Genomic DNA, 26,106 nt, shown 5'->3' on the forward strand with positions numbered 1-26,106 from the left:
GAAGTCCCGGCAACGGACCGCTGGGTCAGCGACACCTTTGGTCTCACCTGCACTTTGGCCTGCGCCACTGAAACACCCGGTGGCGGCCGGCCTCTCCCGAAGGCGCCGGAAACCTCCATGCTTCACCGGGAGTGAGACTTTCCCGTTGGCGGGTGGGTGGCCCCGGAGGCCTGGGGAGGGCTCTTACCCAGAGGAGCTTCCTTCCAGCGCTGGGTCCTCCGTGCGCTGCCCCTGGGACTGGTCAGCCATCCTCTCCCTGGAGGCCTGTGGGCGGAGAAAGGACCGCACAGACCGTGACTGCGGGCTCCCCGAGGCCAGCGCACACTGCGGCCCCGGCTCCCGGAGGGCGGCCCCAGCTCCCAGAGGGCGGCCCCGTTCTCCCGATGAGAACAGTTTACGTCACCCCTCCGTCACTTCTGCGGATCTTACCACGCCACCCTTTGTGACGACAATAAACCCGCCCTCCTTTTGGAAATAAAGTCGCTTCTTTAGAAATGAAGCTTCCAAACTCACCATGTTGCTCTCGTCGGTGCAGCCCACGGGGTCCCCGATGATGTTCATGGCGACCAGGGCAACCTGCGGGAGCAGAGACCACGCGTCACAGGCAGGCACCATGGTCTTGTCAAAGCCCCCCATGGAGGCCGCGTGGGAGCGCTTGGGAAAACTGGCCCACGTGCAGGCTGTCCGTGACCATGCTGTCAGTCACACAAGCTGCACTCAGTGCTGAACCGAGCGGCTGCTTAACGTTTAGAGGCTATGAAAACAACAGCAGCTAAAGCCTCCCAGGTTTTTTAAAAAATAAATATTATCTTTATTGATTTCAGAGAGGAGGGAGAGGGAGAAATAGGAACATCCATGATGAGAGAGAATCATGGATCGGCTGCCTCCTGCATGCCCCCTACTGGGGATGGAGCCCACAACCAGGGCATATAACCTGGCCGGAATTGAACCCAGGACCCTTCAGTCCACAGGCAGGTGCTCTATCCACTGAGCAACACCGGCCAGGGCAAGCCTCCCAGGAACCTGCTTGAGGCTCACGTGGGTCACACCAACACGCCTGGTGAATTAGACAAAGAATGAACCCAGGTTCCCTCGGCTCGTAGGCCTGATTTCATCGCAGGGGAGGAGCCCCCTCCCCTCCCGCTTCTTGAGAATCACTGTGGCCGAAGGAGCCCACCTGTCCCTGTGAAAACACGGGGGAGGCGTGTGGAGGAAGGACGAGGCGAGGAGCCCTCCAGCGAGCTTGCCCCAGCTGCGCCTCAGCTCCCCCTCCAGCTCCCCTCAGCTCCCCCTCCAGCTCCCCCCCAGCTCCCCGCCTGCATGGGCCCAGGGGAGCTCAGCCTTCCTGGGAGACGCACCCATGGAAGACTGAAAGTGCCTCTCTGCAAAGACGGGGGACACGGGACCCAACCAGAGCTGCGCTGGCACGCGGAGGCGTGTCACCTGGTTGTAGATGTTGTACTTGTTGGCGTGATTTTGGTGAAGAACCAGTTTCAGAAACTGCCCCTCCGTGTCCACATAGACGGACTTCAGCTCCCGGGCTCTGCAGCCCGTCTTCTCGTTGTCGCAGAGGGAGACGTAGCTGGAGGGCACAGAGCAGGCCGGCTGGGGGAGCGAGGCCTCACAGGAAACCCCAGGGAGAGCGCGGGGGTGGGAGTGGGGCCGTGGGGGTGTGTGGGGGATGGGCCACAGGACCTGGGACCCAGACCTGAGTGTGGGGCCCGGGACTCAGAGGAGGGGCGCTCAGGAGTCTGGGGCTTCCAGGGAGGGGCCCCGAAAGAGGCCCTTACCCGCGCCCCTCCGCTCACCCCAGCCTGCGGAAGCGCTCGGCCTGGAAGGGGCCCAGGTACTTGGGCAGGCAGTGGCTGATGTAGAACTCCACCTTGCTGGGGATCATGTACTGGTGCGCCAGCAGCTGCAGCTTCCGCACGCGGCATCGCTCCACCATCTGCACCACGATCTCCTGCGGGAACTGGCAGAACCTGGGGGCAGAGCACTGTGCTGCCGAGGGCGCCGGGCACAGCTCTTCCCCGAAGCCGGGGCCACGGCCACACGCCTGGGGACACACACACACACACCGCTCCTGCCCTCACGGCCTCGCTGTGGGACACGCTGGGAGCCAGGGCTGGTCGGACTGCCTGCCCCAGGAACAGCAGCGGGAACAGGGTCTGAGGGAAACTGAAGTTTATCACGAGGTTGACACGGCCTCTGGGATGTGCGGGCAGGCGAGACGGAGCCTCGGACTTCCGCCGGAGCAGACAGCCAGGAGCCCTGGCTTAGAGGGAGGGCCTGCCCGGCTGGCAGCAGCCTCTGAGGTCAATGTGTGCCGCCCGCCCCCCGCCCCCGCACAGGGGCAGCGGCCTGGAGGCGGCACCTGCACCGCCCACGCTGCAGCCCCGTCTCTCTGGGAGTGAACGGCACACGCAGCCCTGAACGAGAGGCGGCAGAGCCACAGGCCAGCCCCGCCTCATGGGATGTGACTGTGACCGTGACGGTGCCTCGCAGCACCAAGCCAAGGATGGAGGAACCACGTGTGCTGAGCTGGCCACCCAGGGTTCACAGCCAGCACAGCGTCTGAGCAGAGGACACGCCGCTGGCCACTGCCTTCGGCGTCCCTGCCCACTGGCCACTCCGCCGGTCCCTCCCACCTCTCCTCCCAGCAGCCGCTCTCCACAAGCCCAGCGTCCAGCCGCACCCCCCAGAGCCGGCCTGCCAGACCCGCCGCTCCGCCATCAGTCCCGTCAGGACACCAGGACTCTAGGAACCCCGGGTAAGAGAAGCCTCCGTGACCCCTGCCCCTCCCGTTCCCACCATCACTGAGCCGCCCTTGCCAGCCTGGCGAGCAGGAGCCCTCCCCGTGCCCCGCACTCAGGGCTCAGCCACTGGCCTCCCCTCCCGGCCCCTCCTACCACAGGGCCCCTTCCTGTGACCTTGACCTTGCCCTGGGCTGGCTCCCAGCCTCCTCCCCTCAGCGATCAACAAGGGGTGTCCTGTCAGTTATGGCCTTAAAAACCTCCCCTGATCAAGGACCCCCCACTGAGCCTCGCCCTGAGCCCCACCCCATAATCCAGCTGGTGACTGCCATTCCCACGCAGACATCTGAGCGGCATCATGGGACCAGGCAGCCTATCCTAAGCTTCTGACATTTCTGACATGGGGAGCAGGCCTCCCCCTGCAGCCCCGCTTGGCTCCCTGCTGGCTAGGCCGGGGAGAGGGGGAGCGGGGGGGTCCACACCAGGCTGATGCCAGCGGGAGGTGGGCTCCCTGGGGACAGAGGAAGACAGTGAAGGGTGTGGATCTGGGAAACCCTTGTGGCTGCGGCAGCGCTGAGCCTGTGGGTGCCGGTCCTCCCGCCCCTGCCCCGTGAGGGGCAGCTGCTCGGTCAGTGAGCCAGGCCCGGCGAAGGGTCGCCACGAGCTGAGTGGCTCTGACGACCCATCGCTGCGGTCCTGTCTTGGGCTCCTGCCGGGGCCCCGCAGAGGCTCTGCTTTCCCAAACCCCTCACTGTCATCGGAACACATTTCCTGCTCTGTCTCCCACCCACAAATCCCACGCTGCTTCCCTCCCAACGGCTGCCCGTCACGCTCCGTGGCCGGAACCCTCACAGGCCGAGGTGAGACGGCAAAGGAAAGAATAGGAAGCCCTGACCGGTGTGGCTCAGTGGAGAGCGCGTCGGCCTGCGGACTCAGGGGTCCCAGGTTTGATTCTGGTCAAGGGCATGGAGCTCAGCTGCAGGCACATCCCCAGCGGGGCGTGTGCAGGAGGCAGCTGATGGATGATGTTTCTAACTCTCTATCCCTCTCCCTTCCTCTCTGTAAAAAATAAATAAAATATTAAAAGAAAAAGGACCCTCCTCAGGTCCAGGCGGACGGGAGCCTCTCACCGCGATCTCCGCAGCCTCCGCTCAGGGTTTCTTACTCACGAAGGAGAGGCCTCCCCGCTCACCCGGGAAGCACCTCTGGCTTCCCTCGGGCACCTATGGGCCGCCAGCAGCCCCGCCCCGCGTCCCCCCCCCCCCCCCCCCCCCCCCCCCCCCCCCCCCGCGCATTGGGCCCGTTGCCAGGGAAACCAGGGCGGCTGGGACACAGCGCTGAGATCCAGGACGGGCGGGCGGGGAGGTCCATGGTGCGGGGCGCTGGACAAAGGGTGATTCACGTTCCGGGGACAGCTCCGGGTTTCATCACGCGCCTCAGAGCAGCAGGCGCTTTTAAACGTGTGCCTGTTTACTTCTGGAATTTTCCATGAGATATTTTCACTCTGTGGTTGAACCACGGGTAACTGAGACCCTGGACGGGGGGAGATGGCTGCATGTTGAACTCTGAGGGATGAGCAGGGAGTGAGACGAGGAAGGAGGTGGCTGGCAACCAGGGGGCGATCAGATGGGCTCTGGTTCGGGGCACCTCGCCTGGCATTTCCTGACACTGAGTTTTTGCAAAGCCAAGGTTGGGAGCGGTGCCCGAGGGAAGGAGGGTGACAGGAACACGGGAACCAGCTGCTGTGACACAGACACTCCCGCAGAACACATGCACGTAAAAGCACAGACGTCGGGACAAACCCCAGAGCCCCCCGAGGTCAGAGGCGGAACCAGGAAACCTGCAAACCGCACCGCAGCTCGGCACAGAGACGGCGTGAGCGGGCGGACGGCCGGTCGCTGTCTTCCGTCTCCCCTCTTGTGTTTGCACATTTCTTAAGTGAACGTGGGTAACAAGACAAGGGAAGAGGTTCAGAAAGTTCTCTTTAAAACCCTGAGCAGCCGGGACCGGTTTAGCTCAGTGGATAGAGCGTCTGCCTGTGGACTGAAAGGTCCCGGGTTCGATTCCGGTCAAGGGCATGTGCCTTGGTTGCGGGCACATCCCCAGTGGGGGGGGTGCAGGAGGAAGCTAATCGATGACTCTCATCGATGTTTCTAACTTTCTATCCCTCTCTCTTCCTCTCTGTGAAAAATCAATAAAATATATTAAAAAAAAGAAGCATCCTGGAGATGTTTAAAAAACAACAACAACAAAAAACCCTGAGCAGCAGGAAGAGGACGCATGACACCAGACAGGGGGTGCAGCAGCAGCAGCAGCAGCGGACAACCCGCGGCCAGGACGTCTGAGTTCTGACGAGTGACAGGGAAAGGAGCCGCCTGCTCTGGAGCCCCCGCGGCCACCTGAGGCCCTCGCCCACCCACCTTGGCGACCTCCACCCGCTGACGGTGGGTGCGTGGATCATGAGTTCCCGGGCGCTGTAGCCGTTCTCGTGCCCAGATGAGCTGACAACGACGAATCCGATCTTGTGGGGCATTCTGTGCGCTGGGGCTGCTGGAGAGAGCAAGAAACGCTTGTTTATTTATTTATTTTTAAATAAATCTTTATTGTTCAGATTATTACAATTGTTTCTCCCACCCCGATGCCCCCCGTAGCTCCCCTCAACCCGGTTCCCACCCCACCCTCTACCCTTACTCCCCTCCCCACCCCACCGCTGTCCTTATCCATAGGTGTAAGCTTTTGGCCCAGTCTCTTCCCGGACCCCCACACGGAAAACGCTTTTTTAAAAGAGGAACTCAGTAATATGTTATCACAACTTTATCCACCGGAAACTACCAGTTCCAGCCTTGCTAAAACTCCAAGTAACTCGCAATGTTCCCTCTGCGAAAACCTTGTTTCTTCTTAAGCACCTTATACAGTAGCATCCTTTAGCCACACCCCACTACCTCATGTAACACTTGGAGGTTTATAAAGGGACCCCAGGTATGGAAGCTGATTCCAGCATGTCATAAATGCAGGAAGTTTCCTAGAAGGTTGATGGGACCTTGAGGACTGCCTGCTGGAAATGGATGAGGGCATTTCCCCACACCTAAAGATCTGCAGAGATGATTGCTTGCTGCCAGACAGCTGAGGGCATTTTAATCTACCTGTTATTGCCTCCTGCTGGCCAAACACCTCAAAGCTGCACCCCCGCAACCTGACAATGGATTCCAAATACTAAAGCTTGGCCTTTGATCTGCACATCTACTTTGCCTTAGCACATGTGTCAAACACAAGGCCCGCGGGCCAAATCCGTCCTGCCAGGCCTTGCAATGTGGCCCGCACCGCGCTGTCATCACTGCACTCCGCTGCGTTTCCATCACAATGACAGTTTATGACTGTTCAGTAAACCATTCGGCCTGCGATTTAGGCTGGATTTTAGATTTTGGCCCCTTCTCTGATTGAGTTCGACACCCCTACCTTAGGGCAATTTGTGTTAATAAAAAGCAAGGGGTCCAGAGAGACAGAGAACTTGCTTCCTACAGCCAAACTCCTCTGGCTCCCCAAAATGCCTTCCAAAATTATGTTGTCTCCAGACTCTAATAATTTACAGCAGCTCCTTGTCCAGATTCCTGAACCTTTCTAGATGCTGGACAGGACCCCTGGTGCCTAGGGTACAAGGTGGAAGGGCTCTGGAAGGGGGCGGCCAAAACGGAGTCCTTTTCAGACGCCCTCGGGAGGCTGCCCCTGCTGTGCCCAGGCATTTCCCCTGCCTGGTCCCTAAGTGCCAGTCCTTTGTTTCGGATTTACTGAGACAACATGGCACCGTGGGCCTAAAAGGTCCTTTTTTCAGTCTCAGTGCACACGGCAGAGGGTGCTGGAACCTGACCACTGACAGCGGGCATAAACCCTGCCTGCATGGCTCACAGCTGGGGGACCCTGGCCTGGGCCTCGCTGTGCCTCAGTTTCCTTGTCTCTGGCATTGGGGTGACAGCTGCACCTGTCTGTTGTCATGAAGGTTTGGAGGACAGGCCCTCAAGGCCTTGCCCACCATAGTCCCAAGCGCTGGGTGAAGGAGTCTAACACACACACACACACACATACACACACACACACACACACACACACACACACACACGTTGGCCCTGTGAGTAGGACTTCAAAACTGTACGGATTCAAGAGCCACCATCACACTCAGCCGAGAACAGGAAAAGACACCTGTTTTCAAGGTGGGCTGAGGAAGCAACAGGTCCTGCTCCTAGAGATGAGCCGGCCTTGGGGGCCCCGAGCGGAGGGGCAAGTCTGGCGGGCAGGGCTGGGACAGCGCCCTGGGTTCCGACACGAAGTTGGCCCCGCAACCTGGACAGAGAGCCCGGGAAAGGTTCCTGAGTTAGGACCCGATGGCCATGACCTGGGTGGCCAGTTAGTGGATCTGGGACCCCGAAAGCGCCCCCCCCCCCCCCGTTCTGGTCAGAGGTCACCCCCAGCCAGCGCCCGCCTACAGGTGTCCCCGAGGCCCCTCACTCCACAGGCTGGTCCCGCCGGGAAAAGGGTGCCTCCAGGGGCACATTTTGGCCACTTCCGGGCTTCTGCTGCCAGCCCGGAGGGCGCCTGTCTCCATCCTCAGGGAACTGTGTTACACAGCGAGTGGTCTCTGGTCAGGGGCCGGAAGGGGTGTGGAGGCGAGGGGACCCACGGTAACTAAGGAAGGACCAGGACGCGAACGGAACCTGCGCGGAGCGGCGAGTCACCGTCGCCGCCGGGCGCCCCGCACGGGCAGGTCGGGCCACCAGGACGCGGAATCCGACGCGAAACGCCAGGAGCCGAGCGCCCACCTGTCAGGATGGAGGGCCGCCGGACCTCGGCGTCCACACGACCTCCGCGCCTTCGGCGGGCTCAGGCAGCGCCGCCTCCGCCGCCCCGACTCGCAGCGGCGGCGCCCAGCGCCCGGGCCGCGGCCGCCGCTCTCATGACAACCAGCCGGGCCCGGCCCGCCCGGCCTCCGCGCCTGCGCGGCCCCGCCCGCCGCGCCGCACATGCGCAACGCTTTCCCAGGCCTTCTGGGTAACGGAGTTTCCGGGGAACGGCGCATGCGCACCAGGACAGGATCGCCTCTTCCCTGGGCCTTCTGGGAAGTGTAGTTCAGGGAGTGGCGCGCTGCCTTCCTTTGCGCGGAGTCCACCGGGAGCCGGCCCGACGCGGGGTGCGGACTCCCTGAGCAGCGGGCCGAGCAGGTGCTGCCCGCGGGGCCGGAGGCCCTGAAGATGTCTGGGTCCCGGAAGCCCAAGACGTTCAAGCTGCGGGCTTTGCACAGCCAGCAGAAGTTTGGGATCGCGGGGAGGAGCTGCCAGGAGGTGCTGCGGAAGGGGTGCCAACGCTTCCAGGTGCGGCGCGGCGGGCGAGGGCGGCCACCGAGCTTGCCCGGAGGCTCTGGGTGTGATGGGTCTGTTTGGCCCGTCACCTGTCACCATCAGCACCGGTCACATCAGCCCAGTGTGTCCCCGAGTCCTGACAGATGCCTCGGGAGGCGGGGACCCGAGCCGGACCTCCGTGGGCGGCACCGGCTGGGTTCCCCCCACGTGAACTGTCTCCGAGTCCACGACAAAACCCTGTGATTCTGTGCTGACGCCTTCACGTCAGGGCAGGAGCCGGGTGGCAGAGCCTGGAAGGGCGCAGTGGGTGCTGCGGAGTGGGTGGAATTGGAGTCCTCAGGTTTCTAGAGGTTCTCAGACTTGGGGGTAGATTTCTCCCTGGGCGCAGCGTAGAAGCCTCTGCCCCTGCCCGGCTCAGGTACTGACGGCCTGGGAGGAATTTGGGGGAATCGGAGGTGCAGCGGTGTGGTGGGATGGGGAGGGAGACAGCGGAGGGTCCAGGGAAAAGCCATTTCCTGCCTTTGGTCCCTTGAGACCCGGAAGAGGCACCTCTTCCTCCTGCTCCGCAGGGTGCAGGCTTGTGGAGGGGGCGGAGCATCCCCTCCGACCCTGAGGGCCCTGCCTCTGGCTTGAGATTCAGGACCGTGTCCAGAGCACACCTGCTCATTAGCGCGGGTTAGGACGCAGCCACTGGCCGCCCTGGGACTCGGGTTCCCCTCGGTGGAACGAAGGGGCTGGGCTCCGGGGCCCCTCAAGGCCCTGCAGCAGGAAAGTGGCTCATGCAGCTGCGGTCTTGCTCTCACTGTTTTCAGGGCTGGGTCTGGGCCAGCGCTGGGGTGTGTACACACGTGAGGTGGGGGTGACCCAGGAGGGGCCCCCCAAATTCATAAAACCAACCAGTGTGGAGCAACAGAGCACCAGCCTCCCCAAGGGACAGAAGCCAGGCGTCACTTCAGCCCGCGGTCCTGGCCCTGGTGGATGGGGGTGCATTCGCTGGCGGACGGGCTGCAGTCCCGCGTCAGGTCTGGAAAAGGGCTTGGATTGTAAGTGCTCTGAGCAGCAGCTGGAAAGGGTCCCTGTCGTGCCTCCGCAGAGCAGGGCCACTGCTTTAGAAAGACCTGCAGGAGGTGCCCTCGTTCTGACACACACGCTGATTCTTTAGACACGTGTGCCAGTCTCAGGTGTGCGCCCTGTGGTGCAGGCGGCGTGCCGAGCGTGGCTCTTGTTCCTGGTGAGGCTGCTGCTGCGCGGAGGGGCCTGCCTGGGGCCCTGAGCCAGCGTTCTGTCCTCTCTCCCCCAGGTGCCCGTGCCCGGCTCCCGGCTGTGCCTCTGGGAGGATGGCGCGGAGCTGACCGCAGACTGCTTCTGGAGCGTCCCTGACAACGCGGAGCTTGTGCTGCTCACCGAGGGCCAGGCCTGGCAGGGCTGTGAGTGGCGGGCCTGGTGCTGAGGGAGAGGGTCTGTGCGCATTCCTCCAAGCAGGATGTGCGAATGTCCATCAGCTGTCGGGGATGTGCAAGCCACCCCGGGGAGACTGCCCTCAGCTCTAGATGAGGGGGATGGGGACGGGGAGGAGGTGGAGGGACGCCGTGGGCGCTGGTGGTTCCTGAAACCCCGAGGCGCTCCCCAGTGCCCTGGCAGTGCTCTCCGGGGTGCGCACCCAAGAAAAGGGAAAGCTCGCAGCCACACCGAGGGTTATAGCAGGGGTTCCCACGTGGGGCGCACACCCCACAGGGAGGTCTGGAATGAGTCAACAGTGAATTTTTTGCAATTCTTATGGTTCTAGGCACCCGATAGTATATAAATATGTACTGTGACATACTTACAAATTTCAGTTCTCTATGTTCTGAAACTTTCTTTTTTCATATCGCTTCATATTATTATTATTATTATTAACAAGTTCTTAGTGATTTCTTCCTCAGGACTTCAATAGCCCTTTCTTTTTCTCTTTCATGGATGCCACGTTCTTTAGAAGCTTGTTTAGACCAAGCTCATGGCCTTTTCAGAAATAGGAGCTCACTTTGTGAATAAGAATTCTATGTTGGGAGGGGGTGGTGGAGCACCGCTCAGGATGTTGGAGATGCTTAGGGGTGTGGCCAGAGGGAGGCTGGGAACCCCTGGGTTATACCCACGTGTGCTCAGAGCTTATGCGCCACGGCCAGAAGGCGGAGGCAGCCCGTGTGCACTGGTGCAAACAGGAATGCCGTGAGAACGGAGTCCTGACTCGAAAGCATCAGGGGGAGGTGGTCAGGCTGGGCCTTCCCAAGGCGGTGCCCGAGGACTGATGGCTTCTGTTTGTCCCCTCTGGTGGCAGACGTGAGTGACATCAGTCGCTTCCTCAGCGTGTTCCACAGGCCGCACGTGGGAGTCATCCAGGCCGCCCGGCAGCTGCTGGCCGACGAGCAGGCACCGCTGCGGCAGAAGCTGCTGGCCGACCTCCTGCACACGGTCAGCGAGAACATCGTGGCCGAGACCAGGGCCGAGGACCCGCCCTGGTTCGAAGGTGCCTGCGACTTGGGGCCTGGGGAGCTGGGCCTGGGAGGGTTCCCCAGAGCCGGACACCTTGGGAGAGGCCGGGTCCTGCTCCAGTTCCCCAAACTAGGGGCTCCCCAAACTAGGGGCTTGCTGCTTTCCTGCTCCTGGGGCTGGTCCGGCAGCCCAGGGCGGTGGTGGGTACCTATGACACACAGCTCACCATTCTAGCTGTTGTTAAGGGCACAGCTCAGGGTCATTACATACATCCCCATTGCTGTGCAGCCCTCACCATCATCAGCTCCAGAACTTTCCATCTTCCCACACTGCACCTCTGTCCCCATTAAACACTCACCGCCATCCGCTCCCCCGCCCCTGGCACCGCCCCCCCCTTTCCTTCCAGTCTCTGTGGACCTGCCGCCTCCAGGGACCTCACGGAGGTGGAGTCAGACTACCTGCCCCTGCGATTAGCTGCTGTCACTGAGCCTCCGTCTACAAGGTCCCTGGCGGCCGTAGTGGCGTGAAGCCTATCCCACGGTGTGGGGACTGCGTGTTCTTGATCTGTTCATCCGCCCGTGGCCAGACCCGGGTGGCTCCCACCTATGGACGAGCCTGTTGAGCAACCCCAAGACGCTAGCCGTCCTGAGAAGGGGCACCGGCAGGAGCCTGGGGTGGCCGCTGAGATCCCCCTCGTGCACAAAGATGCCCCCAGACACGCCCGGCACATTTCTCAGACGAAGCCCGGACCCCCACCTCCCGGCCCTGCTCCCGCCCAGGACGGCATGGATGCAGGGTCCCCCACCTCCCGCTCCCACCCAGGACGGCATGGATGCAGGGTCCCCCACCTCCCGCTCCCACCCAGGACGGCATGGATGGAGGGTCCCCCACCTCCCGCTCCCGCCCAGGACGGCACGGATGCAGACCCTGGCCTGGCTCCCCCTGCAGGTCTGGAGGCGCGGTTTAGGAACAAGTCGGCCTACCTGAGGTTCAGCTGTGCGAGCAGGATCCGGACCTACCTGAGAGAGGTGGGCCCTGCGGAGGGCGGGCACTGGGCTCTGCGGTGGGAGGTGAGGCCGCTGGGCTCCCGGAGCTCCTGGGGCAGCGCCGGACCCCAGTCCCGCTGTGCCTGGTGCCGCCCTACCTGGGGCAGCTCAGGAAGGGGCTGGTGCTGGCACAGCCTGGAGCACCCGGGGCCAGTCTCCACCTGCACTTAATTGCACGGTGTGGCAGGCAGGTGGGCAGGGATGCTGCATGATGGCAGCTCCTGGTCGGCCCTCTTCCCCTCAGCCCCCCCCTGAGCGGCAAGTGGCCAGTGCGAGGAGACGGGGGTGGGCAGGGTGTCCGGAGCCCGAGTTGTCTCCGCCTGCCTGTGACGTTAGCTCCGTCTGCGGAGACTTCCCGGGTTGGACAGCGAGGTTCCGTCTGAGCTCCGAGGGCTGGGGTCCCAGCCGCGTCCTTGCCGCCCTCCAGGTGAGCTCGCACGCGTCCGCGGTGGGTGCGCAGGCTCGGGAGGAGTACACGCGGGCCGTGGACGCCATGGCCCAGAAGCTCAGGGCCGCGCAGTACAACGGCAGCTACTTCGACAGGAGCACCAAGGCCGGCGGCCGGCTCTGCACGCCCGAAGGCTGGTTCTCCTGCCAGGTGAGCAGGAGCCCGTCCCCTGGGACCACTGGCGGGTGCTGAGCTGCCCTCCCAGCGAGGTGACGGGACAACGCCCCGGGCCTCCGGCCAGCAGCCTCGCACCCCGAGCTCCAGTGGCATGGGCCTGAGAACCTGCATTTCTGACAAGTTCTGGTGGTGCTCCTGCTGATGTGGGGGCTGGGGCGAGGAGGGACCATCAGGAGCCTCTGGGACAAGTGTTTTGTCCCCTGGGCAGCTTCCTCAGTGACAGTGATGTCAGGGTCTGTGGCCACTGAGACACCTCAGGCACTGGGCCAGCCTGAGCCCCTGGCCAGGACATCGGCTGGAGCCGGCACTCTGAGCTGCGCAGGCAGACACTGCAGGAGCCTCCCATCACCTGAGGGCTGCCCAGGGCACTGCTTCCCCAGGTGCCACCCTCAGGAGGACGGGGGGCTCCATCCCACCACCGTCCTGGCCTTCACCTCTGTGGGTGTCAGGTGTGGCTGGCCTCAGGTGCCGATGACACCTGGGCTTTGCAGAGCTGGGCGGGGGCTGAGGTGGCGCCTCCTGGCCCAGACCAGAGGGGACGGCTCACTCTGCAGCGGTCACCGTGTTCTCTCGGCGCAGGGTCCTTTCGACATGGCCGACTGTGCGTCCAGACACTCCATCAACCCCTACGGGAGCCGTGAGAGCCGGGTGCTCTTCAGCACGTGGAACCTGGACCACATGTGAGTCCGCGGGTCGGGAGCTCTCCTGTTTACAACTGCAGGCACCACCCAGTGACACCGCCAAGCTGCCATCAGGGCCTGCCAAGCAGCTGACCCGCAGCTGTGGCCATGCTCAGTGCGGCTCAGGGTCCAGTCAGGGAAGGGACGTCCCCGAGTGCTTGACCCTCCCCCTGGCCCTGCCGCCCAGCTCCTGGAGGCGGCCGAGTGGTTTCCTCTGAAACCTTCACTTCCCAGTTACCTTCACGAGCGGCCACCCCTGCCGTGAGCTGCCTGAGCCCGCGGTGCCGGTGTCAGTGTCAGGGCGCCTGTGCTGGAGGCGGCCGTGCCTCGGGCGCCAGCAGGCACGAGCGCCCTCCTCCCTTGCAGAATAGAGAAGAAGCGCACGGTGATCCCCGCGCTGGCGGAGGCGGTGGGCGAGCCGGCCGGGCGGCAGGTGGACTGGGAGTACTTCTACAGCCTGCTCTTCACCCGCGACAACCTCAAGCTGGTGCACGTGGCCTGCCACAAGAAGACCACCCACAGGCTGCGCTGCGACCCGCGCAGGATCTACAGGCCCCAGGCCAAGCTCACGAGGAGGAAGGCTGTGCGCAAGCGCCCGTGACGCGGGCCGCGGCCTGGTGCGGGCGCAATTTTAACGGGTGCTGTTTTTGCCACTGCGACAGCTTCTGGAAAACACGTTCACAGGCTCCCTGCAGACTTCTGGTCTCAGCACGTTTCAGCTCGCGTATCCTGCGCCTGCGAGCTGTGGACACCAGGGCCTAGGGCCTGGTCAGCAGGTCAGGGACCGGAGTACTTGGACTTTACCCACCCTGCTTGCTTGGTGGCACAGCTGCCACGCTGAATGGCGTCATGGCCGAAGCCGCCACCCTTTGCCTGAGGGACAGCTCTGCCGGGTCTCCATTCCCCAGACCGAAGCTCCGTCCTCTGGATTCTTCCAAATGCCGGGATCCTGACCTTTTCGGGGTGAAATGCTCACACCCACAAGCAGCATAGGGGTGCTTGCTGCTGTGCCATTACGGCCTGAAGCGGCCTCCACGCCTGTTGGGGGTGTGGTGATCGTGGCACTGCACTCAGCCCAGATCCCTGGCTTCTAGGCTAGCAGTCGGGTATTGCTGATCTCACGGTTCAACCTGCCGCATACCGAGGCCACACTGTGCAGCAGCGCAGGTGTGTGACACGGAGCTGCCTGTTAAATCACGGCGAGTGGCCTACGCTAAGGCCATGAGTGTGACACACGTGCTGGTGTGAGGCAGCTCGTCTGCACAGCTGTAATCCTGGGGACAGCGTGGGTGCGACGGTTACAGAGGACTCATGTTCTAAGCGTGTTTGACAACAGTCGGCCCTCATAGCTTCGCGCCGCAGTTGGAATCCCCGGATGTGGAGGGCCGTCTTCCTCATTTTATATCAGGGCCTGAGCATCTTCAGGTTTTTGGTATTGGGGTGGGGGCTCCTGGGCCAGTCTCCCGCGGGGACCGAGAAACAACTATACTTGAATTTTTAAAATGAGCATTTATTTCAGAATTTTAAAAATTTAGTTTTTTACCTTTTGTAACATTTGAATTTTTACACTTGTTATAGAACCAGGAAAAGCAATAAAGGTTTTTCAAATAGACACGTCAGAAGCGTTTGCACTCACTGACAGTGACGGAAATGAGGATAAAAAGGGGCCAGTGATTTTAAAAAACCTGACCCAAGTCGTCCCCTCTCCTCACTGGAATATGCGTGGAGCAGCCGGGCTGGGCCAGGCCTGTGGGGCAGGAGCAATCGCATCTCACCGGAGCTCCGCTGCCTGGGCAGTGCGGACAGGGCGCCTGCTTCCCCCTGGCCTGTGCGTGGAGGGAAGGTCGGGTTGGGGGGTGGCGGTTCCATTTCCAGCCACAGAGGCGTTTCCTGTCGGAGTGAGCAGCCTCCTTGGCGGCAGGCGGTCTTAGGAGAGGTGATCGGATGGCCTCTCCTGCGACACAGCACGAGTGACCCTGCCACCTGCCTGGCGCTGGACACCCAGGGCTGTGTCCCCACCACAGCGGGCTCCTGTGTGACTGTATCACTTTGCAAAGACCAGTCTTAGAGCGTTTCCTTCCTCTGGCAAGAACGCAACACAAGATGCTCATGTGGTGGTGGTGGGGCAGCTGTGCCTGGTAACACGTGATTCCACGGAGGCCAGCTCAGACCCTGCAGGCGGGATCCAGGGGAGCTTCCGGCCCTGCCAGGCTCACCATCTCTGTGTTCACCGCCCACAGGAGGGTCTCCAAGGAAAGACCGACGAGCTGGCGGCCCTCCGGTTTCACTGTGGCTTCATCACAGCCCCGACCGGCCACGCCCCTGGCCCCTGGGGACAGATCCAGCCTCCAGACTCTCCTCTCCCGGAGGCCCCTCCCACCTGTAGGGTCCCAAAGCCACCTGGTTAACTGACAACACGCCAGCAGCGAGGAAGCTGCAGGGTTTGCAGAGCTGTGAGCAGGAGCCCAGGATGTAGATCCTAAAAACCACAAGATGGCAGCTGCCCACCACAGGTGAGAAGCGTGCTGCTCACCCAGGAGCCTGGCCTCTGGTTGGGCTGCTGGCTAGGTGAGGAGGCTGACCCGGCCTTCGGGGCCAGGCAGGACAGGACTCACTGTCCCAAACACTTCAGAAAGGAGTAGTATCAAGGACACAGGCTTCTTTAAAATATTTTCAAAATATATTTTATTTTCCCCTGTGCCTCTTGCAGAACGTCCAAGGTCAAGTCCAGCCTCACAGAGAGTTCTCGGAACTGTCCGAGTCAGCCCGTGAAGGGCTTACAACTCCCGGGGCGTCTCCTTCACAAACATCCCCCCTTTACCCAGCCTGCGGCTGCCTCCAACCACCTCCCACCTGTCCGACGGGGACCAGACGCCTGGTGCGAGCAGCAGCAGCAGCAGCTTCCCCAGCAAGGACGGCCCGGCCCCAGCGGAGCCCCCGGGAGTCTGCTTAAGGACACTCTCCCGAGGGTCACTTCCTAAGTCCCATAACCTCGCCTGTCACCTGTCAGCGCACTGAACATGCAAGGCAGTCACCGTGTGAACTTTATTCCTACATTTCCGCGTCCTCCTCCTCGTCGTCGTCTTTGGCTCTGAAATGCATCTTCCTGAACTCCCGTCTGCTCACTGAGGGACAGGACGCAGACGCTGGTGGGAGGTCCTTGGGGGAAGAGAACACGCCCTCGTCAGTCACCCCTCCCTCTGCCTCAGCGCCGGCGTGGGCCACAGCGCAGCCCCCCTGCAGACAGTGGGACCACTAAGTCCACGTGGAGGCAAGGCGGGAAACCAGCCCGGGGCACAGGCCCTGCGGGGACACCACCCAGCAGCCTGGCTCTCGGTGGAGGGCCAGGTGGGCGTGCCCAGTGAGGAACTGCCCTTCATCTCCAGGTTGAAAGGTGACGGTGCACCTGCTGTTGGGCTGAGGCAGTCCTCACATGCACCCCTGGGGCCCCCCGAGGGGAGACGGCGCCCACTCACCTGCATGAGCTCCACGTTCCCGAAGAACCGGCTCACGGGCATGGGCTGGTTGCTGTCGTCGTCCAGGAAGGCGCTGCCGTCCATCTGCAGCACGGAGCCGCCCGCGGCCGAGCTGCTGTCCGGCTCCCCTCCGGGGAGGGCGCGGGGCGGGCCGTCCGCGGTCCTTGCTGAGCACGTGTCACTCACGACTCGGCCGTGCCCGAAGGGAAGGCCCGCGCTCCCCCGCGGAGCAGCGATGCCGGCTTCCTCCCCCGGGGGCGCCGGGCCGTCCTCCTCCCTAGCTGGCGCTGGGGGCTCATTCCCGCCGGGGCTTTCCGGCGGCGCCTGGGGCAGGGCCGCACTCCCACTCTCGCTCTTAGGCACCAGTTTCTGTAATTCCGACTTCACAAGTTGGCCTCTGTCACACTTGAACTTCTTGGAAGTCCGCCTGTCCGTGGCTTTGTGGGAGGAAGTCTGTCGAGGAACAAATGCCGGGAAAGCAGGCCCGTCTAGGATTATGAAGCGGACAGCAAACACACGTCCCAGCCCCGAGGCCCCTTCCTCACACCTCACCCTGGACGTGACATCCTGCTTCTACGGCTGGGCACGGCCCAGGCCACTGCTGCCACCCAAGGGACAGCCGGGAAGAGCCCAGGACCGCAGCCCGCCCCCACACGTGCTCCAGGCTGCCCACCGCTGAGCAAGCTCAGAAGCCCGTGCGGACAGACCGCAGCCTTCCCCTTCCTGCTGGAGGGCGAGCCGCTGAGGGCAGGGACGGGGAGGTGCTCTGCAGGCTCACACGTGTCTTAGCCCGGCTTCCAGGAGCCATGGAGCAGCGAGACTGCGGGTGCTGCTGTCACACCGAGTCCCAGCCACTGCTGCCGCACTGCACAGAATGCAGACACGCAGACACGGTGGGTCCGTCCCCCAGCCCACTCTGTCCATAGAAGGACACTATGCCACTATCACTCAAAAGGCTGCACTGAGCCCTGGTCGGCGTGCTCAGTGGTTAGAGCCTCAGCCTACGCACCGGAGAGTTGCCAGTTCAATTTTTGGTCAAGAGCAAGTACTGATCCCCGTTTCCCTCCCCACTGGGTGTGTGCAGGAGGCAACAAGCCAATGTGTGTCACATCGGTGTTTCTGTTTCTCCCCCGCCCCCTCCTCTGAAACCAACGGGAAAAAATCCTCACTCCTTGGTGAGGATGGAAAAAAAAAGGCTGCATCAAAGACAAAAGGGCCTGAGACAGGCCTGCTGACTCCCTGGACCCCACCTCCTGCCCCGGTTCCCAATCAGCACCCTCAGAACGCACGCCGTATAGACCGGACACGGAGCCCTGACCCGTGTCTGCCTGGCAGAGGCTCACCTGGCACACTGTCCTGCCGGACGCGGCGGCCCTGACTTCCCGGGCAGAGGTCAGCCTGGTGGAGCAGCTCCGGGCTCGCAGACGCTCTGAAGACCGCACTGCCCCTGTGAGCTGGAGGCGGCACGGCTGTCAGAGGCTGTGCCCCGCAATGTGGGCGCGGAGGGGCTTCCTAACCAGGGTGGCACTGAGCACGGCCCCCCACTTCCCATCGCTATGGAAGGACACCGGCCATGGTCCCCCCACATCCCGTCGCTATGGAAGGACACTGGCCACGGTCCCCCCACATCCCGTCGCTATGGAAGGACACTGGCCATGGTCCCCCCACTTCCCGTCGCTATGGAAGGACACCGGCCATGGTCCCCCCACTTCCCATCGCTATGGAAGGACACTGGCCATGGTCCCCCCACATCCCGTCGCTATGGAAGGACACTGGCCATGGTCCCCCCACATCCCGTCGCTATGGAAGGACACTGGCCATGGTCCCCCCACATCCCGTCGCTATGGACGGACACTGGTGGCCTCAGTGTGCGAATCCAAACGATTCTGGGTTTAAGATGCAAGACCTCCTCTTCCACTGTCTTGGGAACTTGGGGTGGTTAGTCCCTAACACCCTCTAGGAACCTGTCTTTAGTAACTGTTCCGCAGCGCACACATTCTCCCTCAGAAAGTCCTTCCCTGTGGTGCCAGTTCTGGGTGAGAGGGGACATGAACAAACCCCACCTGGACCCGAACCCCTCGACAGTAAGAAACGGGTCCACGCCCATTTACTCTGAATGCTAAAGATGTCTTCTGATAAGGAGAAGTTAATTAAAAGGAACAGCTGAAAGAATTGTACTGAGCGGGTGTAGGTACAGGGAGTTCCTGTGCGCTGCCCTCAGCCGCCCTGACTGCCGTCACACTGTCTCTGCAGCCTGGCCTCCCTGGAGGTGCACGGCTCTTCCTGTGAATCCTTTCCTGGCTTGGGAGCTGATGGGCGTGAGTGATAAGAGAAGGGGGCAACCCAGGGACACTGGATGGCAGGCTGGAAAGCTGCCCCGGGAGCCCACGGGACAGATGGAAGGCCACACACTCCGAGGAAAAGAGATCAAGAAGGAAGAAGGGAGTTTAGAAACTGCTCCAGGGCATCTCATCCATCCCGCCAGGCTCCTGAGGGCTCAGGGTTGCTGCCACGCCCTCCCTGAGCTGAGCCCTCATCTCCGGCCTCAGGCCTGTCCGTGCCAACAAGCCTGGCTCAGCGCGGTGCCTGGCACAGCTCTTCACCGCTCCCCAGAGGAGTGACCTCAGGGCAGTGGTCAGCCCAGCCTGGGGCTCCCGGGCAGCGGGGTCCTGAGCAGCTCCTGGCAGGGGGTGGGGTGGGAGCAGCAGCTGGAAGAGCCCCTGGGGCCGGAACAGACATCAGACAGTGGCTCAGAAACCATCCCCTCTGAGAGGAGTCTGTGGAGCAATGCATGCCCAGTCCCCGCTGAGAACCACGGAGCAATCGGCCGGGTTACCAGCTGAGTGTGGCGGGGGAAGAAGCGGGCCTCCTGGGGTGACTGTGGGTGTCCCAGTGCTCCTCTGGGGGAGGGGGAAAGCAGACTCTACTAGAACCACCCACCGAGTCACTGAACGAACAGCTCACTAACAGCAGTGAGCTGGGAGATCAGCACCCAGAACAGCCACAACATGTTATCTAAAATATCCGGCTTCAACAGAAAAAGTATGAAGCATGCAAGGAAACAAGAAAGCAGATCCTGGCCTTGGAATAAAAGCAGACAACACTGCCTGTGAGTGACCAGATCTTGCATTTATCAGAAAAAGGCTCAAAGTAGCCATTATAAACATGTGAAAAAGATAGAAGAAACCATGATTTAAAAAGTAAAGATTCGATATGTTGCATCAAATACAAAGTATCAATAAAAAGGTAGAAATTATAAAAATGAACCAAATGGAAGTTCTGTGGCTGAAAAGTATGCCAGAGGTCCAACAGTGGGTATGAATTGGCAGAACAGAATTAAGACGACAGACTGACAGACATGCAACCTTGAGAGGAAAAAGAATGAAGAATCTTAGAGAAACATTGTTTATACAACATACGTGTAATGGGCGTCCCAGGAAGGACAGAGAGGGACGGAAGCTAGTCAAAGGATGGCTGACCACGCCTCACAGGGCTGGGAATCACCACCTCCACTCAGGCGTCTCCAGGAACCGAGTTCTACGTCAGGCAAGGGTACAGAGGGCCACACGCACATCCCTGTGAGAAAGGTGAGTGTCAGAGACAAGGAGGAGAGCAGCAAGAGGAAATGACTCCTGGCTTCCAAGGGAACAAGCTGCTGACGTGTCAGCAGGCACCCGGGAGGCCACAGCACAGTGGGGTACATTCAAATGTATTCAAAGTTCTCAGAAAAAAACGCTGTCAACCAAGAGTCCTATAACCCAGCAAAGCCATTCTTCCAAAATGAAGGCAAAATAGACACTTTCGGATAACAAGCACTGAAAGAGCCTGCTGCCAGCACCCCCTCCGCACAGGCAACACTACACCAACCCCTTCGGGCTGAGGAAGCTTCCCGATGGCAATCCAATCAAAGGGAAACAAGGCAGTAACCGCACACGTATCCCGTCCTTCTCTGACCTGATTGAAACAGCAATCACACACAATAACATGCACACAATGTACACAGAAATGTGCTAGCCTCTCTAGTAAAGCGGGAACATGCAAATGGCTGTCCACCATAACAAGATGGCTGTGCCCACAACAGAGGACCAGTTCCCGTAACGAGCCTTCATGAGCCATCAGCAAGGACCTAAGGCTGCGTGGTGCTGGGCTAGGCCAGGGACCTCAGGCCTCGCCCCCTGCACAGCGGAGCTTGATGGGGGACCGCAGGCCATGCCCCTTGCCCAGCAGGGCTTGATGGGAGTGGGGCTAGCAGGGTCTGGATCTCGCCCAATGGGGGTGGAGCCGGCCAGGCCTGGGTCTCTCTCGATTTTGAGGAGCACGTGGGTGGGCAGGGACTTAACTCTGGGTCCTGTGGTGCGCCCGAGACTCTGACTGGAGGAAGATTTTAATATACATTTTACTAATTTCCTTTCATCTCTGACACTTCTATTCTAGAGAAAGGGCAAATAGCAATATTAAAATATTCCCTCTAATGAATTCCCTTTTAATGTGCACGGATTTCATGCACCGGGTCACCAGTGTGCAGTAACAGCATAAAGGAGGTGAGTGGGAGCAAGGCTGTGCAGGGCTAAGAAAATGGCTCCAGATGGAAAAGCAGGCAGACATCGTGCTCTGCGTTTGTGACAAGAAATGTGATATTCCCAACAACACACCACGAAAGCGAGTAAAGAAACAGCCATACAGAACAAACACTTCTGTATGTTTGGAATGAAGCTGGTACAAATCCCACGCGAGTTCTGCTGTTATGGAAGACAAGCTTTTTAAACCAGGGGAAAATCATTAGTTATATTAAAAACGTTCACTCTGCCCGGCTGGTGCAGCTCTGAGGTTGCCTGTCAACTCGGAACCAGGACGTCCCGCTTCCATTCCGGTCAGGGCACATGGGGGCGGTGGGCTCGAGGGGTGTGTGTGTGTGTGTGTGTGTGTGTGTCTGTATGTGTGTGTGTGTGTGTGTGTGTGCGCGCGCGCGCGCGCAGAGGCAGCTGATATGATCCTCTCTCATCATTGATGTTTCTATCTCTCTCTCTCCCTTCCTCTCTGACATCAATAAAAACATTTTTAAAAATTTTAATAAAAAACCTTCACTTTAACCCATTTAAATGAGGAACAGAACAAAACAGGCCACATAACGAGAGGAAAGCGAAATGGCACAGGCGAGTGCGGCCAAGTGCACCAGCAGCATCGCATGTGCACGCGCTGCCCAGCTGAACCAGGAGCGGACAGTGGGCCTGGGGACCACCGCCCTGCCCACGTACCACCTACCCGCCGTCTGCAGGGCCCCTCAGGGTCCACGCCGCTGGGGGGGTGGGGGGAGGAAGGAGTTGGGATTCGTTCTGAGCAAACCCGGAGTGCCCGGGTGCACGTCCCCTCCGCTGGAGGCCCCCCCAGTGGGGTCCCCCCGGGCCAGGGGTGGCTTGTGTCCCAGGCCCTCTCCTCCGTCCACACACCGCACGGTCACCCAGTGCCAGGGACGGACATCGGCAATCCTCACCTTCTCGGGGTGGATTTCACGTCACCCCGATTCACATAGGATAGTGGGGCCAAGCTGCAGGTCACCCAGGCTTGGTCGTGGCAACAGGAAAACAGGGACCCCTGGCCTGGCAGCGCTGGAAACGCCGGGGTCCAGACCAGTTCCGGGGAGGGAGCCCGGGTCCCCATTCCGGGATGGAGCCCGCAGGTCCCCGTCCTGGAGGCCTGGGAGCACCCCTCCGGGAGGCGTGGCCTGGGAGCACCCCTCCGGGAGGAGTGGCCTGGGAGCCCCCTCCTGGAGGCGTGGCCTGGGAGCCCCCCTCCGGGAGGCGTGGCCTGGGAGCCCCCTCCGGGAGGCGTGGCCTGGGAGCCCCCCTCCGGGAGGCGTGGCCTGGGAGCACCCCTCCGGAGGGAGTGGCCTGGGAGCACCCCTCCGGTAGGCGTGGCCTGGGAACACCCCTCCGGGAGGAGTGGCCTGGGAGCACCCTCCGGGAGGCGTGGCCTGGGAGCCCCCCTCCGGGAGGCGTGGCCTGGGAGCACCCCTCCGGAGGGAGTGGCCTGGGAGCCCCCGCAGGGTGCGTGGCCTGGGAGCCCCCCTCCGGGAGGCGTGACCTGAGAACACCCCTCCGGGAGGAGTGGCCTGGGAGCACCCCTCCGGAGGGAGTGGCCTGGGAGCATCCCTCCGGGAGGAGTGGCCTGGGAGCACCCTCCGGGAGGAGTGGCCTGGGAGCACCCCTCCGGGAGGAGTGGCCTGGGAGCACCCCTCCGGAGGGAGTGGCCTGGGAGCCCCCCTCCGGGAGGAGTGGCCTGGGAGCACCCTCCGGGAGGAGTGGCCTGGGAGCACCCCTCCGGAGGGAGTGGCCTGGGAGCCCCCCTCCGGGAGGCGTGGCCTGGGAGCACCCCTCCGGGAGGAGTGGCCTGGGAGCCCCCCTCCGGGAGGCGTGGCCTGGGAGCACCCTCCGGGAGGAGTGGCCTGGGAGCACCCTCCGGGAGGCGTGGCCTGGGAGCCCCCGCAGGGCGCGTGGCCCGGGAGCTCAGGGAGGGCCAGGCCCAAGCAGAGATCGCCCCTTGGCCCAAGGCGTCCGTCCCCCCTCAGCTCCCCAGCACCCGGCGGCGGCGCCCTCGCCTCGGCCCCGCCTGCCCGGCCCCGCTCCGCCCGGCCCGGCCCGGCCTCACCTTCCGGCTCCTCATGAGTGTGGGAGGCGCGGCCGCCGAGCCCGTCGCTGCCGCCTAACGCTCCCCAGCGCCGCGGCCACTCTCCAGCCCTCGGCGCGCGCGGGGACGTCTGACGTCACCAGAGGACCGGCCAATCACAGCCCGGGGCCAACAGCCACGTGACCCGACAAACCTGGCGCTTCCCGGAGCGGAAGGCGCCGCCGCGTTTGTGACGTCACTTCCGATGCTGCCCTGCGCCGCCGCGTTTCAGAGGCGCGGCCATGCTGGTGAGGGCGCCTCCCTGCGGCCCCGGCCCGGGCCTTAGGCGTGTGGAGTGGCCAGAGGGGCTCCGCGCCTGGGCCCTGGGCCGGGCTGCACCCCGCGCAGCAGGCCGGCGAGGCACCGGGGGGCTGAGCGCAGTGATGGCGGGCCCGGCCCGGGACCCCGTGTGGTTGAGGAGTGAGCCCCGCCTTCCGCCCGGCCTTTGCGGAGAAGGACCGCAGCGGTCCTTCCTGGCCATCACTCCGCCCGGGGTTGTCCTGGAAAGACCTCCCCTCCCTGTGTTCAGTGGCGGAGCGGGGACCCGTGAACCAGGGGGTCATGTAGATAACGGGTTTGACCCCGGGGTGCAGGCTCCGTCCTCAGGAGGGGCGTGCAGGAGGCAGCCAGTCAGTGCTCCCTGATGCTGCTGTCTCTCCCTCTCCCTCTCCCTTCCTCTCTGAGATCAATAAGAATATATTTAACAAATGAAAGACCTTTCACAGCGGAGGAGGACCAGCATGTATATGAGATCAAAGAACAGCATTTGGGAAACACGGATTCAGTGGCCGCTCAGTGACAAAGTCAGGGGCTCCGTGAGAAGGGAAGGGGACGAGCACATTGTGGACGGAAGGAGCCACATGCTGACCTGACAGGCTCAGGGGAGACCTGTGTGGCGGCCTTGCAAACTCAGAGACCTAAACTAACCACAAAAGATGGTTTGAAAATTAAATATTTAACTATAAACAGGTTATAGTGGGTAGTCATGTCCTAGGCCGGTATTTTCTCTGACAAAGATCAACTTAGATCTTCTTTACGGAGCCTATTTGCCTTTCTACCTCTAAGATAACATATCTGTGAGATGTCGGGGTAACTTGTAACTTCTCTTTTTTTCTGGAGCCCTTGGGGCACAACCAAATATGTTGGGTGCCAGGACGGATGCCTCAAATTCCCTCATTATCATGTTGATTGTTCCTGTACCCACCTAAGTATGTGTCCATCATTTTACTTTTTACCCTATCCCAGAGGTTTCCCTGCTTTGCTTTGTCCCACCTCCCTAATCTATCACCAATAAATTTCATGTAACCCACCTACATCCCTTTCCTTTGATTGCAATGTATAAATATAGAAATGTAACCCGCCATTCCCCGGAGCATTATCTCAATCTGATGAGGTTCTGCTTCCCGACATATGTCGACAGTTTGGCTCAGATAAACTCACAAAAATTCTTTACAGGTTTCAGTGGTTGTTTTTTGTTAACAACATCTATCGGAGGAAGGTGTTTCTGCAGGTGCAGATCAGCTGACAGTGATGCTACCCTGTTTCCCCGAAAATAAGACGGTGTCTTATATTAACTTTTGCTCCCAAAGATGCACTAGGTCTTATTTTCAGGGGATGTCTTATTTTTCCATGAAGAAGAATGCGGTACACATTTATTGTTAAATGAAAATAAAGGAAATTTATTACCTGCATACGATACGGTAGTACGGTAGTTGTCAACACAAACCAGACAAACTTAATCCTATAGTATCAAGAATTTACTCATTTATTCAATGACAATCATGTCTTCATCTTCTGGAACATCATCATAACAATCCAATTCCTGGATTTCCTGTTGAATTTCTTGTGACTCCATTTCTTTCAGAATCAGTGGACCAAATCTCTCATGTTTAGCAATAGCATTTTAAGACAGAGCCTAGGGGGGCCTTATTTTCGGGGGGATGCCTTATATTTCACTCGGAAACCTGTAGATAGGTCTTACTTTTGGAGGATGTCTTATTTTCGGGGAAACACGGTAGTGTGTTTTTAAAATAAATTCAATTTTATTGATTTTAGAGAGGAAGGGAGAGGGAGAGATAGAAACATCAGATGAGATGAGAGAGAATCATGGGTTGGCTGCTTCCTGCACGCCCCCCACTGGGGATGAAGCCCACAGTCCGGCCTGTGTCCTGACTGGGAATCGAACCCTGACCTCCTGGTTCATAGGTCGATGCTTAGCCACTGAGCCAAGCTGGTGGGGTGACCCTAATTCCAGACACTTTTAAGCCTTAGCCCTGTAGCCATCAGCCCCTGGGTCATAATATCTGTTGTGTTGTCATCTTTGCACACAGCTCTCTGGGACAGGAGCTTAAGCCCTGTGCAAAGGTTATTTTGCTCCATTTTAATATCCCAGAGGTTCGGGGCCCAATACGTGCAAGGCAGTTCTTCCATTTTTAAAGAGGCTCCGCTTATATTATGGAGGGGGGACCTAACCCCTTCACCCCACATTCCTCTCCTCCCCTGCTGTCCCTCAGGGCCCCTCTCCCAGCTCCTGGGATGAGCTGGCTCCTGTCAGCCCAGGGACGGTGCTTCTCAGCATTGACATTTTACAAGGAGCCCCCAGCCTTGCCCGCACACTCCCAGGCCCCCAGCTCCAGCTCCTGGCCCCGGGATGTGCCTCTGAAAAGGACATGGCGGGCTCCAGAGCTCACCCGGGCTGCAGCTGCAGGCTGCCCTGCCCTGACTGAGCCCAGATGGCGGCTGCGGCTGCTCCAGGATCCAGGTGCTTTGCAAACAGACGCACTGGCTGGCCTGCGGCTGTCCTCTCACAGGTGAGAGCCTTTGGGTCAGGCCGTTCTGTCGGGAGCATCAGCTCTGCGGTGAAGCTGTGAAGGCTGGAACGTGCACTCTGTCGCGCCCTGGCCTCGGGCGCTGCTGAAGGGTCCCTGTGGGCACTGTGACACCGCAAGGCGGGTGCCTCCTGTCCTCCTGTCGTGTCCTCCCGGGAGCTTTAGTCATGCTTGCGCGGCATGACTCTCTCAGAGCCGGCGAACACAGCTGAGGCCCC

The 26,106-nt window shown here is 60.9% G+C and overlaps 3 protein-coding genes across 4 annotated transcripts in view; 1 reads left to right on the plus strand and 2 right to left on the minus strand.

The window, feature by feature from the left end:
• Positions 1-7,709, minus strand: part of CEP104 (centrosomal protein 104) — a 23,155-nt gene extending 15,446 nt beyond the window's left edge. The window contains exons 1-6 of the mRNA XM_045570492.1: positions 7,565-7,709; positions 5,174-5,300; positions 1,809-1,982; positions 1,444-1,582; positions 514-576; positions 188-264 (exon numbers count right to left, since the gene is read on the minus strand). Coding sequence (XP_045426448.1) covers positions 188-264; positions 514-576; positions 1,444-1,582; positions 1,809-1,982; positions 5,174-5,286 — 566 coding nt within the window. The 5' untranslated portion in view covers positions 5,287-5,300; positions 7,565-7,709. The remainder of the gene's footprint in view (positions 1-187; positions 265-513; positions 577-1,443; positions 1,583-1,808; positions 1,983-5,173; positions 5,301-7,564) is intronic.
• DFFB (DNA fragmentation factor subunit beta) lies at positions 7,573-14,527 on the plus strand. Its single transcript, XM_045570493.1, has 8 exons — positions 7,573-7,713; positions 7,871-8,113; positions 9,402-9,528; positions 10,416-10,604; positions 11,519-11,598; positions 12,044-12,214; positions 12,821-12,921; positions 13,288-14,527. Exons 1-8 carry the CDS (start codon positions 7,573-7,575, stop codon positions 13,520-13,522), a joined length of 1,287 nt encoding a protein of 428 aa, XP_045426449.1. The 3' UTR covers positions 13,523-14,527.
• A 1,055-nt stretch (positions 14,528-15,582) lies between these two features.
• Positions 15,583-23,197, minus strand: CUNH1orf174 (chromosome unknown C1orf174 homolog). Of its 2 annotated transcripts, XM_036460943.2 has the most exons (4): positions 23,043-23,197; positions 17,741-17,851; positions 16,398-16,850; positions 15,583-16,080 (listed from the first exon to the last, which is right to left on the minus strand). In XM_036460943.2, exons 1-4 carry the CDS (start codon positions 23,055-23,057, stop codon positions 15,973-15,975), a joined length of 687 nt encoding a protein of 228 aa, XP_036316836.1. In that variant the 5' UTR covers positions 23,058-23,197; the 3' UTR covers positions 15,583-15,972. The 2 variants fall into 2 exon arrangements, with proteins under 2 accessions (XP_036316836.1, XP_036316837.1); XM_036460944.2 differs by lacking the exon at positions 17,741-17,851 and having other exon boundaries at positions 23,043-23,165.
• Positions 23,198-26,106: the final 2,909 nt, after the last annotated feature.

The sequence above is a fragment of the Pipistrellus kuhlii genome, unplaced genomic scaffold (assembly GCF_014108245.1).
Source record: "Pipistrellus kuhlii isolate mPipKuh1 unplaced genomic scaffold, mPipKuh1.p scaffold_m20_p_34, whole genome shotgun sequence".
Taxonomy (NCBI): Eukaryota; Metazoa; Chordata; class Mammalia; order Chiroptera; family Vespertilionidae; genus Pipistrellus; species Pipistrellus kuhlii.